Here is a 16,893-nt window from a genome sequence, read left to right on the forward strand (position 1 = left end):
CTGTATACAAGTAAATATACATACTCTTGCACAAATAAGTACAAAAACTGAGGAAATCTGAATGAGATTGGTGAATTCTATTGATGCCAATATGCTGCTTGTGCTATTGCTCTACAGTATTTGAAGACATGACCATGTCACTCACTGTATTATTTCTTAAAAATACATTTGAATCTACAATTATCAGTTGAAAAAAAAATTCATGAGACAGAGGAAGAGAACTTGGAGGGCCATCAGTTGTTGCTGAAGTCAGGACATTACCGCCATACCTGAAGGCCAGAATTCAGAAAACCACTCCTGCTGCTCCCCCAACCCAAGTGGCTCTCATGCCCGTGAAAACGGTGACTAGAAACAAACTTGGACTCTAGCTGCCATTAATCCTCATGTCAGTTGGACCAGAAAGCGGAAAGATGGCTTCTGTTTCCCTTCCACCTGCCAGATTGATCAGGAACACATCTAACTGACAAAGCTCAATTTGCTTCCTATATGTGAGATGCAAAATGGTCTGGGACATGTGGCTGTTAGCACTCCAATTTTTCCAAAGAGAATATGATATGGGAGTTGAATGAGTATAATATCTACCATAACCAGCCACTAGCTATGTGGCCTGGGGCAAGTTTATTAATGTTTCCAATTCTTAGTTTCTGACTCTATGAAATAAAGACCATTATCATACTGAGTGTGGAAAAACTCAAATTGTTTTTCCCCTGCTCTAATACAACAATCAACAGAGAAGACTTCTGTGACCAAGTATGCAAGGGATTTCTTCCCACCAACAAGCAGGCAATCAGTTCTACAGGCGACACCAGCAGGGTGCCCTTCGACTCCATTCAATTCTGACACTGTCTCCTTGGAGATGGCATCAGATCCCACAGGTCAAGGGTTGAGTCTCCAATACTGTGCCCCCGCCAACTTCTGATGCCAGTTGCAAGCCCCAGCTTATTTTACCTGTGCTTCTGACTGGCTAAAAATTGGGGTTCACATGACCCCCTTCTTAGGTTTATTAATCTGATAGAGTGGCTCGCAGAACTCAGGGAACCCCTTACTCAGGATTACCAGTTACTATAAAGGATATGACAAAGGATGCAGATGAAGAGATGTACAGGGCAAGGTACAGGAGAATGAGCTTGGAGCTTTGGTGCCCACCCTGAAGCGTCACCCTCCATGAACCTCCACGTGTTCAACGATCTAGAACTCTCCACACACAGTCCTTTTGGGTTTTTATGGAGGCTTCATTACGTAGGCATGATTGATTAAATCATTGGCCATTGGTGATCAAGTTAGCCATCAGCTTCTCTCTCCTCCCTGGAGGTTAGGGGATGGGGCTGAAAGTCCTAGCCCTCTAATCCTGCCTTGGTCTTCACAATGACCAGTTTCCACCCTGAAGCCACCTAAGGGCTGCCACTCAACAGCGAACTCATTAGCATACAAAATACATCATTTTGGTGATTCTAAGCATTTTAGAAATTGTATGCCAGGAAAATGGAAATGAAGACCAAATACATATTTTACCACAGCAAATACACTTACCTCCTAGAGTTGGCTGAGACGTAGCACACTGCCCGGCACATCTCATACGCTCCCTCCATCCTTGCTGGCCATTATCATGGTTTGTGCAGTCTGAGAAAGAAAATCAGCAAATGTTCCAGGTGAAAAGCAAAGGAAATAAATATTTAAAAACAGAGAGAAGAGAGAATTTTAAAGGGAAAGCAGGAGAATCATTCTTGAATAACTGGCATGTACTCAGCGGCAAGAGATGGGAAAGAAAGATGTGAAAAATGTTATTCCACATATTTAGTCTTGTATAGAATGATTGACTTATATCCAATTAGAGAACTTGGAGTTGGAGGCCTCACTCTTCTCCCCATATTTTGTATCATGTTAAAACAAATATGAAAATGTTATGAAAGTCATAAAATGATTCAATATCATATCCCCTTTAGATTATAGCCCCTTGAAGATTATTTCTCCTCTACTGCTATACCCTCAGCAGCTAGTATGTTTTTGGAGATTAGCCAAGTTTGTGAGTAAAGGTGTCAGCATCAACAACTAGCTACTAAATGTATTTGCTTCTTTTCTGACATACCATGAAGTCACTATATAGTATAACCAGAGTGTCTGTCAGTTCAACCACCCGCTTGTTAACATCTTTCACTGGCCTTTTATCGCCTCCTGGAGAAGGGTTTCTGGGCCTCAGCACTATTGACATTTTGGGCTAGAAAAATCTTTGTTGTGGGGGCGACCTGTGCACTGCAGCTGGTGAGCGAAATACTTAACTTCTACTCATTAGATACCTATAGCACAGCTCCGTTTGTGACAATCAAGAATGCCTCCAGGCGTTGTCAAATGTCTCCTGGGGACAAAATCACCCAGGGATGAGAACCACTGTGTTAGAGGAAAACACAACTGAGCCATCACCCTTAGAGCTTTCCATTACAGCTGGTAGCTTTACTTCTAGTTCATGTAATCTTCTTATGCTGCCCCAGACCCTGTGCTGACTTTGTTCAAGTTGCCCTAATGCTACTGGGAAAATGACAACAACCTCCACTACCAACCTCCTCCCTCTGCGCCCAAAAACAGTTAAAAAAAGAACCTCTTTTTCCCTCTAGCTGTCAATTATGGGTTGAATTTCGTCCCTCTCCCAATTAATATATTGATGTCGTAACCCTTAGTAGCTCAAAATGTGACTGTATTTGTAAATAAGGTCATTAAGGTGGGCCCTCATCAGATGTAACTGGTGTTCTTATAAGAATAGGAAGTTTAGACACAGACAGATATATAGAGAGAACACCATGTGAACATGAAGACAGCCAGCTACAAGAAAAGGAGAGAAGCCTCAGAAGAGATCAGCCCTTGATCCTAAACTTCCAGTCTCCGGAACTGTGAGGAAATAAATTTCTATCATTTGTCACCCTATGGATGGTATGTTGCTGTAGCAGACCTACCACCTGTCTTCAGCAAAGTTTTCTAGAGAAATAGCCTTTATTCTTCAAGCTCCCTCTGACCTACCATTTCCCATCATTTTGTAAATATTTTCAGGCCCTAATAATGTTGATTTAATTTCCATTATTTCTTCTACTGTCACACACTTCTTAATAGGGCAGGTATTTGGGGGTGTGACCGGAAATTGACTGGTATCAACTTCCAGTGTTTGTGTGATAGGAGGTCTCAAACTACAGGATAAATGTGTCATATCTCCCATAAGTATCCGTTTTGCTCAGTGATTTTTTTTTTTTTTTTTTTTTTGAGATGGAGTTTTGCTCTTCTTGCCCAGGCTGGAGTGCAATGGCAAGATCTCAGGCTCACTGTAACCTCCCCCTCCCAGGTTCAAGCAATTCTTCTGCCTCAGTCTCCCGAGTAGCTGGGATTACAGGCGCCCACCATCACGCCTGGCTAATTTTTTGTATTTTTGTAGAGAAGGGTTTTCACCATGTTGGCCAGGCTGGTCTCGAACTCCTGACCTCAGGGTGATCTACCTGCCGCAGCTTCCCACAGTGCCGGGATTACAGGCATGAGCCACCGCGCCCGGCTTGCTCAGTGATTTTTGTTTTTTGTTTTTGCTTTTTTTTTTTGAGATGGAGTCTCACTCTGTCACCCAGGCTGGAGTGCAGTAGCGACTCACTGCAGCCTCTGCCTCCCTGGTTCAAATGATTCTCCTGCCTCAGCCTCCTGAGTAACTGGGAATACAGGCACGCATCACCAGGCCCAGCTAATTTTTGTATTTTTAGTAGGGACGGGGTTTCATTATGTTAGTCAGGCTGGTCTCGAACTCCTCATCTCGTGATCCACCCGCCTCGGCCTCCCAAAATGCTGGGATTACAGGTGTGAGCCACCGCGCCCGGCCGCTCAGTGATTTTTTCAGGAAAATGTTAAATAATTTGTTCATGCATTAATTTAAAGCCTATTTACATGAAAACGAATATAGTTGTAGCATATTGCTGTATATTTCACAGACATTTCTAGCTTATAGCATGTTCCTCTCAATGGAAGCGTTCCCTTTCCTCAGCTTCAGGGTCCCTTCATCACTCGAGGCAGCATCCTACTGGCGCACCAGATGTTCGTTCAGCCATTCTCCTCATAGAACGCAGAGAGGCCGGGTGTGAAACCAGACCGTCTATCTACAAAGCTAAGAAATATTCCTAACGGACTTCGCGGAGCGGGAGAGGGAGGTTTTAAATTAATCCTAAGCTTTTCTGATTTTGGGGTTCCAGGTCTGCTATACATACTCTTGCATGTTATAATGGGCACAGCCCTAGTAACTCTGATTTGAAACGATGATCTGAGGTTATCGATTAGGGGGAGGAGTAAGGACAGAGAAGCAGAGCAACGGAGACCGGGAAGTTTCCGGCTGTGCCCTGGATTGCAGCCAACTGCTTAGGCACACACACCTGCTGTCCTCCAGGCTCTGAGTCACCTCCTCGTCTCTCCCTGTCCAACGAGCAGCTGCCAAATGGCAGCCAAATCCAATAGATATAAGCCAGGACCCCACCTGTGTTTGAATTACTTTCTTTGAAATTTGCCACGTCCAGGTTTATTGACCCGGGCAGTCTTTTCAACATTTCCTTATGCTGCATACGGGTGGGGCCAGCGACTTGCTTGTGCACTGCCAGTCCCCAGAACAGAACACGTTGAATTCAGCTATTTGGAACCTCGTTCCTGGTTCCGACCTCAGGGAACGCCAGAAGAGCAAGAGCCAGCCTCGTTAGTCACCCCCACAACTGCAACCCCCGTTTCGGGGCCTTGTAACGCCAGCGCCCTTCAGGTACCATAAACCAGGCTTCCCAAAGGCGCTGCGACAGGTTTCCAGGAGTCATCAAAGTCGATGATCCCGGCCCTGGGACCCCAGGGTTTGCAAATTCAGACCTTTAGCCCAATGGAGAGGTCGGCTCAGCGTTCCTCCCAGCATCCTCGGGTGACATTAGGATTCCTGGGAGATTCGAGAGGCCGCCGGGGAGGACAAGGGAACCGCGTCCAGGCCGCCCATGGCCAGCCAGGCGAGAGGCGGGACGCGAAGCCGCTGCCTTCTTCCTCTTCCCTCAGGCGGCGGCGGCGGCAGGCCCCGCCCCGCGCGGCGGCCGTCAGCGGAGGGGCGGGGCCTGCCCCAGCGTCGCCGGTTGACGCGAATGACGCGGCGCCAGTCAGGCCGCAGCCCCGCTGCTTGGCCGTCTGGCCCGCCTCGGCCGGCTCGGCCCGCCCCCGGCCCTCCCCGCGCGGCCTCCCGTGCGCCCCTGTCAGACTGTGGCGGCCGGTCGCGCGGTGCGCTCTCCCTCCCCGCCCGCAGCCAGAGAGGCGCTTCGCGCCGCACACACCCGCGTTCCTGCCGGCGCCGCGCCTGCCCTCTGCCGCGCTCCGCCCTGCCGCCGACCGCACGCCCGCCGCGGGACATGGCACACGCACCGGCACGCTGCTCCAGCGCCCGGGGCTCCGGGGACGGCGAGATGGGCAAGCCCAGGAACGTGGCGCTCATCACCGGCATCACGGGCCAGGTGAGTGTGGGGGCGGGGGCGCGCCGGCCGAGGCCGCCTGGGCACGCGTGCTCTCCCTGCGCGCCGCTCCTCGCGGGCTGCGGCGTCTCCAGGAACAGCCGTCTCGGCGTCCCGGAAGGGGTCTGCTGCCGGGAGGTGGGACGGAAGGTGCGGTGCCGTGAGTATGTCGTGTGTGGGGTGTGCTGGATGCTTCGAGTGCCTCTGGTCTTCCTCTGGGGGCTGTGAGCGTGTGTGCCGCGCGGGATGTCGCCCTCACACCCGGGCAGGACCGCCCGCTCGCACCTGCCCCTCAGGTGACCGCAGCGTCTCTTCCTCCAAGCCCATTTCGTGCTTCGCAGCTGCTGGTGCCGGGAGGGGAAAAGAACTGGTGATCAATGACTTGCGGGTGAGGTCCTCCTGATGTATCTCGGCTCACGGGGCGCTTACCTGCTAATGTTTGGGAAGCAGGAAAAAGGGTGCTTTGCTGGTTTCGTCGCCTATCACCGGCTTTCCAGATAGAAAAGAGAACATGAAAGAAAGTGATGCTGTGGAGTCACCCACTAGGACATGTTTAGGAAAAAGAACTTGAAAAACTTTTAAAAATCACACCAACTTCTGGGATTCAGGTTCACACGTTTGGACGTGTATCTGAGACACACTGGTCCAAAAGTGAGGCTAGGTTCCATTTCCAGAGGAATAAGTTCCTCGAGTAAGGTCATCAGGAGGAGGTCTTCGGAATGTCTCAGGCTAGGCATGGCTGGTTTGTGAGAGTCGTCTCAGAGGTGTTGCAATAGGTAGGATCCGACCACTGTGCTTTATTAAAAGCTGTGCTGTTTGAGATTCAGTGGTCATGAAGTAGTCATGCCCACATATTGCTGTAGAAAGAATGTGATATATGTGCTCCTGGGTATCTCTGGGTGGTGGCCATATAACACAAATAAAGATGAAAATGGCTGATACATATTGTGTCTATTATGTTCCAGTCGCTTGACTAATACTAACTCATTTAGTTCTCATAACAAACTCTTTGAGGAGGTACTTTTATTATCTCTCTGTGGAAACGGAGGCATGGGAGTTTGATTGGCCTGAGGTTAAATCGCTGGGAAGTGTCCAGTTGGTATTGAAACCACTCTGAAAGTTCTCTAGTGTTAGAAAAGGCTAAGTGGGCAGGAGGCAGCGGTTCATAACTGAAATCTCAGCACTTCGGTAGGCAGAGGCGGGAGGATTGCTTGAGGTGAGGCCAGGAGTTTGAGACCAGCCTGGGCAACATATTGAGACCTTATCGCTACAAAAAAAAAAAAAAAAATTAGGCAGGCATGTTGGTGCTCATTTGTAGTGCTTGCTACTGGGAGGCCGAAGCAGGAGGATCACTTGAGTCCAGGAGTTTGAGGCTGCAGTGAGCAGTGATGGCACCACTGTACTTCAGTCTGGGGCAAGAGAGTGAGATCCTGCCTCAAAAAAAGAAACAAAAAATTAGAGAGAAGGAGAAGTTGAAATTGGCCAGATGCACAGTCACAGAATATTACACAATTTCAACTATTGAATACCTGATTTACTGCTGGTTATTCATGCATCTTGCTTTGCTTAAGGTAATCATAATAGACAAGAGTTTGAAAACTAGTAAGAGGTGGATCTGAGTTTGAGGAAGAGGGCAAGGATCTGAGGTTGAGAAATTGAATACTTGAATTGAGGCAGTAAGAAAGGTCAGGGCCTACATACTGTCCTCCCCCTTCTCTTTGTTTTCTAATGCTGGGACCTTTCTGCAGATGAATCCCTTTTTATTCCGTTTTGTCAGACTGGACCTGAAGCTCAAATGTTTACCAAGTTTATATAATCTCTGGAAAGTAGAGATTTGATTTTAGTATTGTCAGGAAATTAGTTAAGATGTTAATGTGCTGTGTTGGTGTGGCCTATACCAATTTACGTGACCAGCAGTATGAATCAGTGCAGATTAGAAATGGAACCTGATTTTGACTTTTAAGAGCAGTCATTTGGATGGAACTGAGTGGCCAGGAAGGTGTGGAGGTGGACCCCCACTCTAGTTTGTCCTGCAGCCTGTCATGTGAGTCTACCTGAAGCACCACACTCAGCAGACCACTCCCTGACCAGAATTTTTTGGTTCCTCATTTCATTTCCAACTTAAAACACCTGCGTGGCTTTCAGGCTGGTTTGAATCTCTGCCCCAGTGTTTTTTTCTTCCCTACAGCATTTGCCCTCTGCATTGTCACCTCATTTGGTGTTGCACTGGCGTATGTACCCCTAGCATAGTGCTGAATTCTGTAGCTACCACATAAACACTTGCAGAGGGAATGGACTGCTCTTCTATGTTTTTTATTTGTATTCCAGGACAGTGACTCCCAACTTGAGTATCAAGGATCTCTGGAGCACTGTGGTGTTAATGCAAGGGGTCTGAAAATCCATACTTTATTGTACGTTTTCTTAATAATACTGACTGAGAACTTACTGGGCTATTCACTCTGCTAAGCATTTTGTATATCCCTACCTAAGGGGCAGGTATAATAATTATTCCCATTTTATTCCTGGCTAAGTAAGGTTAAGTGTCAGAACTGAGATCTGAACCCAGATCTCAGCAGTTGCTCTAAGTCATTTTGCTGTATAGACTGTGGTAAGCCTTATGAGACAGAGAGAAATAAATAGTCTTACTCTAAGAAGAGGTTTCAGATTCAAGTGCCGCTGCTCTGGCACTCAGGGCTATCATGGCATTTGTGCCAAGATGGGCTCTTAAATGAGTTGTCCCAAATTCCCGCTTGAGAATGGTGCGGACAGCCAGGGTGTCCTGTCTGCTGTGTATCTCTAGTATGTATTGTCAGGCTTCTTATTCTAGCCTTCCCCTCCCATCTATTCTTGACACACTCCTTCCTAAAGTGGGAACCTTACTAAATAGGCTTTAAAGAAGCTCGGGTGCTGGCTTTGCATTGCTGTCTCCAGGCCCTCTGCCAGCCACTCTTAAAAGCTTACCCCCATTGGCTAATGATGCTGTTCTTTACTGCACTCTTGGAGATGTTCTTGCTATTCTTTGAATACTGTTGCTTTGTACATCTTTGGAGTAATTATTTGTGGCTGAATGGCCTCACAATTCTTACTCCTTTTAACTTGAGCCTCAGTGTTCTCAGCCTAATCCTGACAAATGCAACCATTCCAGGAACTTCCTTTGTATTTACATGTATGCAGTCCCTGTTGATTGTATAAGTAATTTACATATCTTTGGTCTTGAGATTATAAACTACTTTAAGATAGAAATCTCATTTGCAGCCTATTGCCTCCCACATGCCTTCGTCTAGTGGGGTTTCAAAAATGTTGACTGACTTTTTCCGTTAGCAGAACATATCTTCACTGCATGTCTGCTGTGTCCAAGGCTTGTTACAGATGCTGCTACAGATATAAAGATACGAAAGTTGTCTTCATCCGTTTGTGTTGCTATAAAGGAATACCTGAGGCTGGGTAATTTATAAAGAAAAGAGGTTTATTTGGCTCATGGTTCTGAAGGCTGTACAAGAAGCATGGCACCAGCATCTGCTTCTGCTGAAAGATTTAGGCTTCCACTCATGGAGCTGGTGTATGCAGAGATTACATGGTGAGAGAGGAAGCAAGAGGTGGGGTGGGCTGTGGCGTGCCAGGCTCTTTTTAGCAACCAGCTCTAGTGGGAACTAGTAGAGTGAGGAGTCACTCATTACTGTGAGGATGGCACCAAGGCTTCATGAGGGATCTGCTTCCATGAAAAAAACACCTCCTATTAGTCCCCACCTCCAACATTGGGGATTAAATTTCAGCATGAGATTTGGAGGGGTCAGACATCCAAACCATGGCATTCCACCCCTGACCACCCAGCTCTCATCCTTCTCACATGCAAAAGACAATAATTCTTCTCACATGCAAAATACAATTCCAGTAGTCCCTAAAATTCTTAACTTGTTCCAGCATCAACTTCGAGGTTCAAAGTCTGAGAATCAAAGCAAGTTCCTTCGAGCTATGAGCCTGTAAAACCGAAAACGAATTTTTTTTCCCAAGATACAATGGTTGTACAGTCATTAGGTAGACATTCTGTGACTGCAGCAGCTGGGTGTTGGAGCAGCATGCAGGACGTTCCAGGACTCCTTGAGGTGTTCCAGGCCAGCTGTGCCCTGGGCCTGTCTCCCTAAACCATGCTGTCCTCCTAGGTCTCTGGGCCTCTGATGGGAGAGGCAGCCTCAGTTATGTCTGAGATGCCTTCAGGGTCTTTTCCCATTGTTCTGACTATTGGCACCTGGCTCCCTTTTATCCATGCTAACCTCTTTAGCAAGTGATTGCTCTCCAGCACCACTGGATTTCTTTCCTGAAAAATGTCACTACCACATGTCCAGGTTGTAGATTTGAGAAATTTTTCTGATCTGTTTCCCTCTTCTCTACCAGTTCTACAAGTAATTACAAGTAATGCACTTTGACCAGCACATGCAGCAGACTGAATTACCACCTTCCTCAACGACATCGATAGTCTAGTGGTATGATGACGGCGATAGTTATTTAAGGTAGATTAAAATAATTAACGTGTATTGAGCATTTAGTTTGTGACAGGTACTGTTCGAAGTGCATTAAATTTTGTTCAAAGTTTATTTGTGGAAGCAACAGGGAGCTTCTATGAGGTGGTTTCCTTTTTTTTTTTTTTTGAGACGGAGTCTCGCTCTGTGTCCCAGGCTGGAGTGCAGTGGCGCGATCTCGGCTCACTGCAAGCTCCTCCTCCAGGGTTCACGCCATTCTCCTGCCTCAGCCTCCTGAGTAGCTGGGACTACAGGCGCCCGCCACCTCGCCTGGCTAATTTTTGGTATTTTTTAGTAGAGACGGGGTTTCACCATGTTAGCCAGGATGCTCTCGATCTCTTGATCTCGTGATCCGCCCGCCTCGGCCTCCCAAAGTGCTGGGATTATATGAGCCACTGTGCCTGGCCTTTTTTTGTTTTTTGTTTTTTTTGGAGACAGAGTCTTACTCTGTTGTCCAGGTTGGAGCACAGTGGTGCAATCTCTGTTTACTGCATCCTCTACCTTCCAGGTTCAAGTGATTCTCGTGCCTTAGCCTCCCGAGTAGCTGGGATAACAGGTGTTTGAATTACTGCTTAGCCCTTTCTGAACTGCAGTGGCTTTGGGTAAGTCACTTATCTTTTCTGCCAGGTTGGAAGAGTAATTCTTATCAAATAGGAAGTAAATCTGCACATAGTAGTGGCCTTTGCCTCGTTACTGGAATAGACCTTCGCTCCACAGTGTTAACAGAATAATGAAACATTTCTTGACTTTCAGGAAAAAGTGGGAGGTATTACTATTTAGCCTTGCTTTGCATGGGGAATCTATTATCTACAAGCAGAAAGTTCTGTAGTATTTGGAATCAACCACAAGGCTATAAGGTACTGGGAGGCCAACAGATTTAATGTTTAGTGAGTCTTTCAAGACTGTGCAAAGCAGATCTGGGAGCTGGTCTTATCTTCTCATATAAGAGGATTGTAGGCAGTGACTTCCACTCTAAATCTTCCTTGCTGGGATTTGCAGTCCTGGGATAAAAGGTTTGGCATTATTGGGCTGGGCGTGGTGGCTCACGCCTGTGGTGCCAGCACTTTGGGAGGCCGAGGCGGGCCTCCCAAATCTCCCGATCACGAGGTCAGGAGATCGAGACCATCCTGGCTAACACGGTGAAACCCTGTCTCTACTAAAAGTACAAAAAATTAGCCAGGCGTGGGGGCAGGTGCCTGTAGTCCCATCTACTTGGGAGGCTGAGGCAGGAGAATGGCGTGAACCCGGGAGGCAGAGCTTGCAGTGAGCTGAGATCCTGCCACTGCACTCCAGCCTGGGCGACAGAGCAAGACTATCTCAAAAAAAAAAAAAAAAAAGAAAAAAATAGTCTGGCATTATTGGAGGTGAGAGAGTTGTCTTGAGTACTGCCCTGCTTAATCAAAGACTGTTACATGTGATTAATTGAAAGAGCTCTGGACTGGGAATCAGAGGTTGGGTTTTGATACCAATTAATTGTATAGCCTTACATTTTTAGAGGTTTTTCTTAACTTGTCAAGTGAAGGGGTTACCTGGTTATTCTCAGGGATCTAAGGTCTGTTCCTAGTCTATAGTAGTGTCTTGTTTGGATTACATGCTGACTTATGATTGATTATGTGTACTATAGAGAAATTATACAACTATCTTTATATTTAAGCAGTGCAGTAATTTAATTGCAGTTTTAGACATAAAACCATCTGGATTTTTTTTTTTTTTTTTTTTTTTTTGAGACAGAGTCTTACTCTGTTGCCTAGGCTGGAGTGCAATGGTGGTACGATCTCACTCACTGCAACCTCCATGTGCCGGGTTCAAGTGATTCTTGTGCCTCAGCGTCCCGGGTAGCTGGGATTACAGGCGTGCGCTACCATGCCCAGCTAATTTTTATATTTTTAGTAGAGTTGGGTTTTCACCATGTTGACCAGGCTGGTCTTGAACTCTTGGCCTCAAGTCATCCACCCACCTCGGCCTCCCAAAATGCTGGGATTATAGGCGTGAACCACCATGCCTGGCCAGGATAATTTTTTAAAAATGAAACCAGTGAACTATTAATTTTACTGAATTTGAAATTAAGTTTGTAAACTAAGAAGAAATTCATATGAGTTGTATGTTGTCAGAATTTGTAAGGATAGAGTGAAAAATCAGAGCTGTCCATCTTTGTAGGACATATCAAATGAATGAAGTGACTTTTTGGTGAGGAACGATTTTTTTTTTTAACTGGTACATAATAATTGTACATATTTGCGGGGTATGTGTGATATTTTGGTACATGCATGTAATGCGTAATGATCAAAGCAGGGAAATTAGGATAGAGGAAGGAGTTTTAAATTCTTGGGTTTTTCTTGGGTAGAAAAATGGAGTTAATTATGCCCACATCACAAATTTATGTGTGGATTAAAAATGATGATCATATTATAATAAGGCCTAGCACTGTTCCTGGCATATATTGTTTATGAAGTGATAATTCTTATTTAGTGTGTATAAGTTCTCACAATGGAAGGAATGAGGGAAGGATGGAGAAGTGCTTGGGAATGCAGTTAGGGGTATGTAGGATGAATGAGAATAGTAAAAGGATGGAAGCAGAAGTACCAGCTCCTGTAATATAAGGATAATGAGATCAAGGATGCAAACATATTTTGGCGACAGGTTGGATGGTAATACTATGGCCAGAAATGCAGTCACTGGGCAGGAAAATCAGTTTTCTTGGGGAAGACAGTGAATTATTTTGTTCCTCTGGAGTTCGAAGTGCAGTGGTGCAATCATAGCTCACTGCAGCCCTAAACTTCTGGACTCAGGTGATCCTCCCGCCTCAGCCTCCCTGGTAGCTGGGACTACAGGCTTGTGCCACCAAGCCTGGCTAATTTTTTACTAATTTTTTTTTTTTTTTTTGTAGAGACAGGATCTCACCAGCTGACCAGGCTAGTCTTGAACTCCTGGCCCCAAGCGATCATCTGGCCTTGGTCTCCCAAGTGCTGATGATACAGGTGTGAGCCACTGCACCTGGCTTCTTTGTCTTAAAAATGACTTGGGCAATGTGGTCAGAGGTGGCTGCTGTGGAGTGGGCAAGTCCTAAAGGTGGCCATGCTGCTGTGCTGTACCTTTAGCCAGTCTTCTTCCCTGTCTCCCAGAACTTTCTGTAGCTCTCATTTACAAGGCAAGAAAACGAACACTTTCCCTTCAGTTTACCAGGCTATTCTTAGTATACTTCAGTTTTCTCCTTTCTTTCTCCTTTATTTATTTGTTGATTGTTTGCATTTCCTAATGCCAAAACCTTGTTAAAGATACTTCCAGGTGGGGCGCGGTGGCTCATGCTTGTAATCCCAACACTTTGGGAGGCCGAGGTGGGCGGATCACCTGAGGCCGGGAGTTCAAGACCACCTTGGCCAATGTGGAGAAACCCCATCTCTACTAAAAATACAAAAATTAGCCGGGCATGGTGGTGGGTGCCTGAAATCTCAGGTACTCGGGATGCTGAGGTGGGAGAATCTCTTGAACCTGGGAGGCAGAGCTTGCAGTGAGCCGAGATTGTACCACTGTACTCCAGCCTGGGTGACAGAGCTAGACTTTGTCTCAAAAAAAAACCAAAAAAAGAGATACTTCCAATTTACAATTTCTCATGCTTTTCTTCCTTTCTTGAGGAATTTTGGGAATCCCGCACTTCCAGAAGTAAGGTGCTCAGTTGCACTAACCATTCCTATATAAGCTTAATACATAGGAAATGAATGAGTAAAACATGTCTGAAAGGTAATCCTATAGGATAGAAGGCTGATTATCAGTAATGTTCTTGGCAGTGGGGCACCAGTGTGCCAAACCTAGTCTTTGGCAAGCCAATAAGCAATTTTCCTGCCAAAATCTTGTGACTTACCATAAGTGGTAACCCAATTGTTTATATAAATTTACTCATTGAAATGACTCAGCTTTCCAGGATATTATTTTGGCATTTACTTATGTAAAACTGAGTGACATAGACTTGAGGTTAGATGGTTTTATATGCAGTGATGTTCTTGGCTGAAGGGTATTTACCTCATTTGTTTCAGACTCTTCATGCTGTGCCTTTTAAACAATTTACCACATGTGATTTTAGGGGAATCCTTTCTCAGATCTTCATGCTAAGTTCTTTTAAACTTAAGAGTGAAAAAATAAAGGTATTTACTAGGGATTTATAGAAAGTATTTCTTTATACCGACTAATTACACTTGGGAAAATGAACCACCAAAGCTTGGTTGTATTATATATATGTTATGCTTGAGCACTGGGTTTGATTATAATGTGAAATGAATTGCTTGATCATGTTTAACAGAAATGTGTTCCTTAATGCTGAGTGAAAAAGCCTCTAATTGGCACTTTTAGAAATCTTTTAAAATCAAAACATGATTTTTCTATGTTTCTTAGAAGGGTGCTGTATTTCTATACCTTTTCACAAAAGAAGTTAGATTTTTAATGTTGCTTTATTCAAACTATATTTTTACATCTGTAAAAATGATGAATTGGAATTTTGCAGGTATGTGCAGACTAGTAGTATTTTTTGGTGATCAATATTGATAAACATATTTATTGTAGTTTAGAGTGGAATCCTTCAAAATGGAAGCTTTGTTGCAAGAGACCTGCAGGTCAAAATGCAAGTGTGGCATATACGCCTGTTGGAGTAAACCCAGTCAAGGAAAAAGACAGTGGAAACCCTGTTTGTCAAGAGTTGTGGGAGGCCTGAGATTTTACCTTACTTGCAGGCTAACAAATTAGCTTCCTAAAATTCCATGGATGATGGCAGAAGACACAGCACTCCTGGGTCAGCAGGCAGTATGAACTTCGTGTTTGTGACAGCTCTGTTTTTATAGTATTTTCTTGCCCCCCAAAGACCATGTGGGCAACACGGTGGCTGGGTGGGTCTAGGTGGATGTTGTCCATGCAGTGGGTATGTACCACGGTTGAGGAAATCTGAGACTGGGAAACCCCAATTTTTTATAAGGGAACTAATAAACCTACCCAACTTTTGCTTTGAGGGAGACATTATTTTTATTATTCTCCATAGCAAACAAATCTTCCTTCTGCTCCAGAGAGAAACACTATTGCTATCTTAAAATACTATCTACAGATGTCCTGTACAGGAAAGATAGTAGCCAATAAAAGCTGTCAGTGCAACCTGCTCATAAGACATGCAGAAAGTGGAAAGACCCATGGAGAACTGGCTCCCAACACTGTTTGTTTGTCTTGTTCCTGAAACTTACCAGATTGACAACACAGACCAGTTTTCCTCTTTTTTTCTTTGAGACAGGGTCTTGCCCAGGCTGGAGTGCAGAGGTGCAAACACAGATCACTGGAGCCTCAACCTCGTGTGCTCAAGTGATCTTTTGGCCTCAGCCTCCTGAGAAGCTGGGATAACAGATGGGCACCACTACACCTGGCTAATTTTTGTGTGTGTGTTTTTTTATTGTTGTTAAGGCGGGGTCTTGCCGTGCTGCTCAGGCTGGTTTCAAACTCCTAGGCTCAAGCAATTCTACCATCTCAGCCTCTCCAAGTGCTAGTATTACAGGTTTGAGCCACTGTGCCTGGCCCCAGTTTTCCTCTTATTTCTCCATGCAGTCTATGGGGAACTCCAGCTTTGCATTTGTTTTCTTTTTGCTTGAAGAACAGAATGATAAGACCTGAATTTGGGTGCTTAGTATGGAATGAATGGGCATTGTCCCTGGGGGAGGCATTTTATATTTCCCTGTATGTATAGGCCTGGGAAGTACAGTAGGTTTGGCTTTGTTGAAACTTTTAGTAAGTTTAATCTGATAGATTAGTCTCAGTTGGCCTGAAGAGCTCTAGCTCAGAAGGACATTTTTCCAGCCCTGAAGAAGAATATGCCTGCTTCCTCATCACCTCTAAGGGGATGATTCTAACTCCATTGGCTGAAACCTTCCCTTCCTTATCTGGTCCCTTTGTATAGTACACATATCAGCACCTTTTTTTTTTTTGAGACGGAGTTTCGCTCTTGTTGCCCAGGCTGGAGTGCAATGGTGCGATCTCGGCTCACAGCAACCTCCGCCTCCTGGGTTCAAGCGATTCTCCTGCCTCAGCCTCCAGAGTAGCTGGGATTACAGGCATGCGCCACCACGCCAGGCTAATTTTGTATTTTTGGTAGAGACGGGGTTTCTCCATGTTGGTCAGGCCGGTCTGGAACTCCAGACCTCAGGTGATCTGTCTGCCTTGGCTTCCCAAAGTGCTGGGATTACAGGTCATCACTTGTTTTTAATTTACTCACTGAGTGACTGTAAACTTCTTGCATTAGTTTCAGTGCTTTCTCTTTTTTTGCTTTATAATTGTACCTGATGTAAACTCTCATACCTTCATTTAGAGATTACTTCTATCATTTTTGAGTATGTTTCTCTAGTGTCTACCATATGCTAATAGGGCCTGCCCTCGAGATCAGGAAATGTATGTCGTTTCATATCTTCTTACAAGTTTGCTAGGATCTTTTCTTTTTCTTTTTTTTTTTTTTTTTGATATGGAGTTTCGCTCTTGCCCAGGCTGGAGTGCAGTAGTGTGATCTCAGCTCACTGCAGCCTCTGCCTACCGGGTTCAAGTGATTCTCCTGCATTAGCCTCCTGAGTAGCTGGGATTACAGGCGCCCGCTACTATGCCCAGGTAATTTTTTGTAGTTTTAGTAGAGACGGGGTTTCACCATGTTGGCCAGGCTGGTCTCGAACTCCTGGTCTCAGGTGATCCGCCCGCCTCAGCCTCCCAGTAGGATCTTGTTTTGATTTTCATGAGTTTTGATGTTATCATTGAAATATCTAGAAATCTGCATATTTTATTTAAGAGAGTCTGCTTTTTGTACACAAGGAATGCTTGTTCTTGGTGAAGCCTCATATATGATGGATAGGAAGGAATAAGAAAGCTGTGAGAGGAGAATAAAA

At 45.3% G+C, this 16,893-nt stretch overlaps 1 protein-coding gene across 9 annotated transcripts in view; it reads left to right on the top strand.

Annotated features, from left to right (window-relative positions):
• Positions 1-5,220: 5,220 nt before the first annotated feature.
• GMDS (GDP-mannose 4,6-dehydratase) overlaps positions 5,221-16,893 on the top strand; it is a 632,819-nt gene continuing 621,146 nt past the window's right edge. For all 9 annotated transcript variants that reach the window (XM_045389917.2, XM_045389918.2, XM_074038941.1 and 6 more), the window contains exon 1: positions 5,221-5,486. In XM_045389917.2, the coding sequence (XP_045245852.1) occupies positions 5,385-5,486 (102 nt within the window). In that variant the 5' untranslated portion in view covers positions 5,221-5,384. The remainder of the gene's footprint in view (positions 5,487-16,893) is intronic.

This window comes from Macaca fascicularis, chromosome 4 (genome assembly GCF_037993035.2).
Source record: "Macaca fascicularis isolate 582-1 chromosome 4, T2T-MFA8v1.1".
In the NCBI taxonomy this organism is placed as follows: Eukaryota; Metazoa; Chordata; class Mammalia; order Primates; family Cercopithecidae; genus Macaca; species Macaca fascicularis.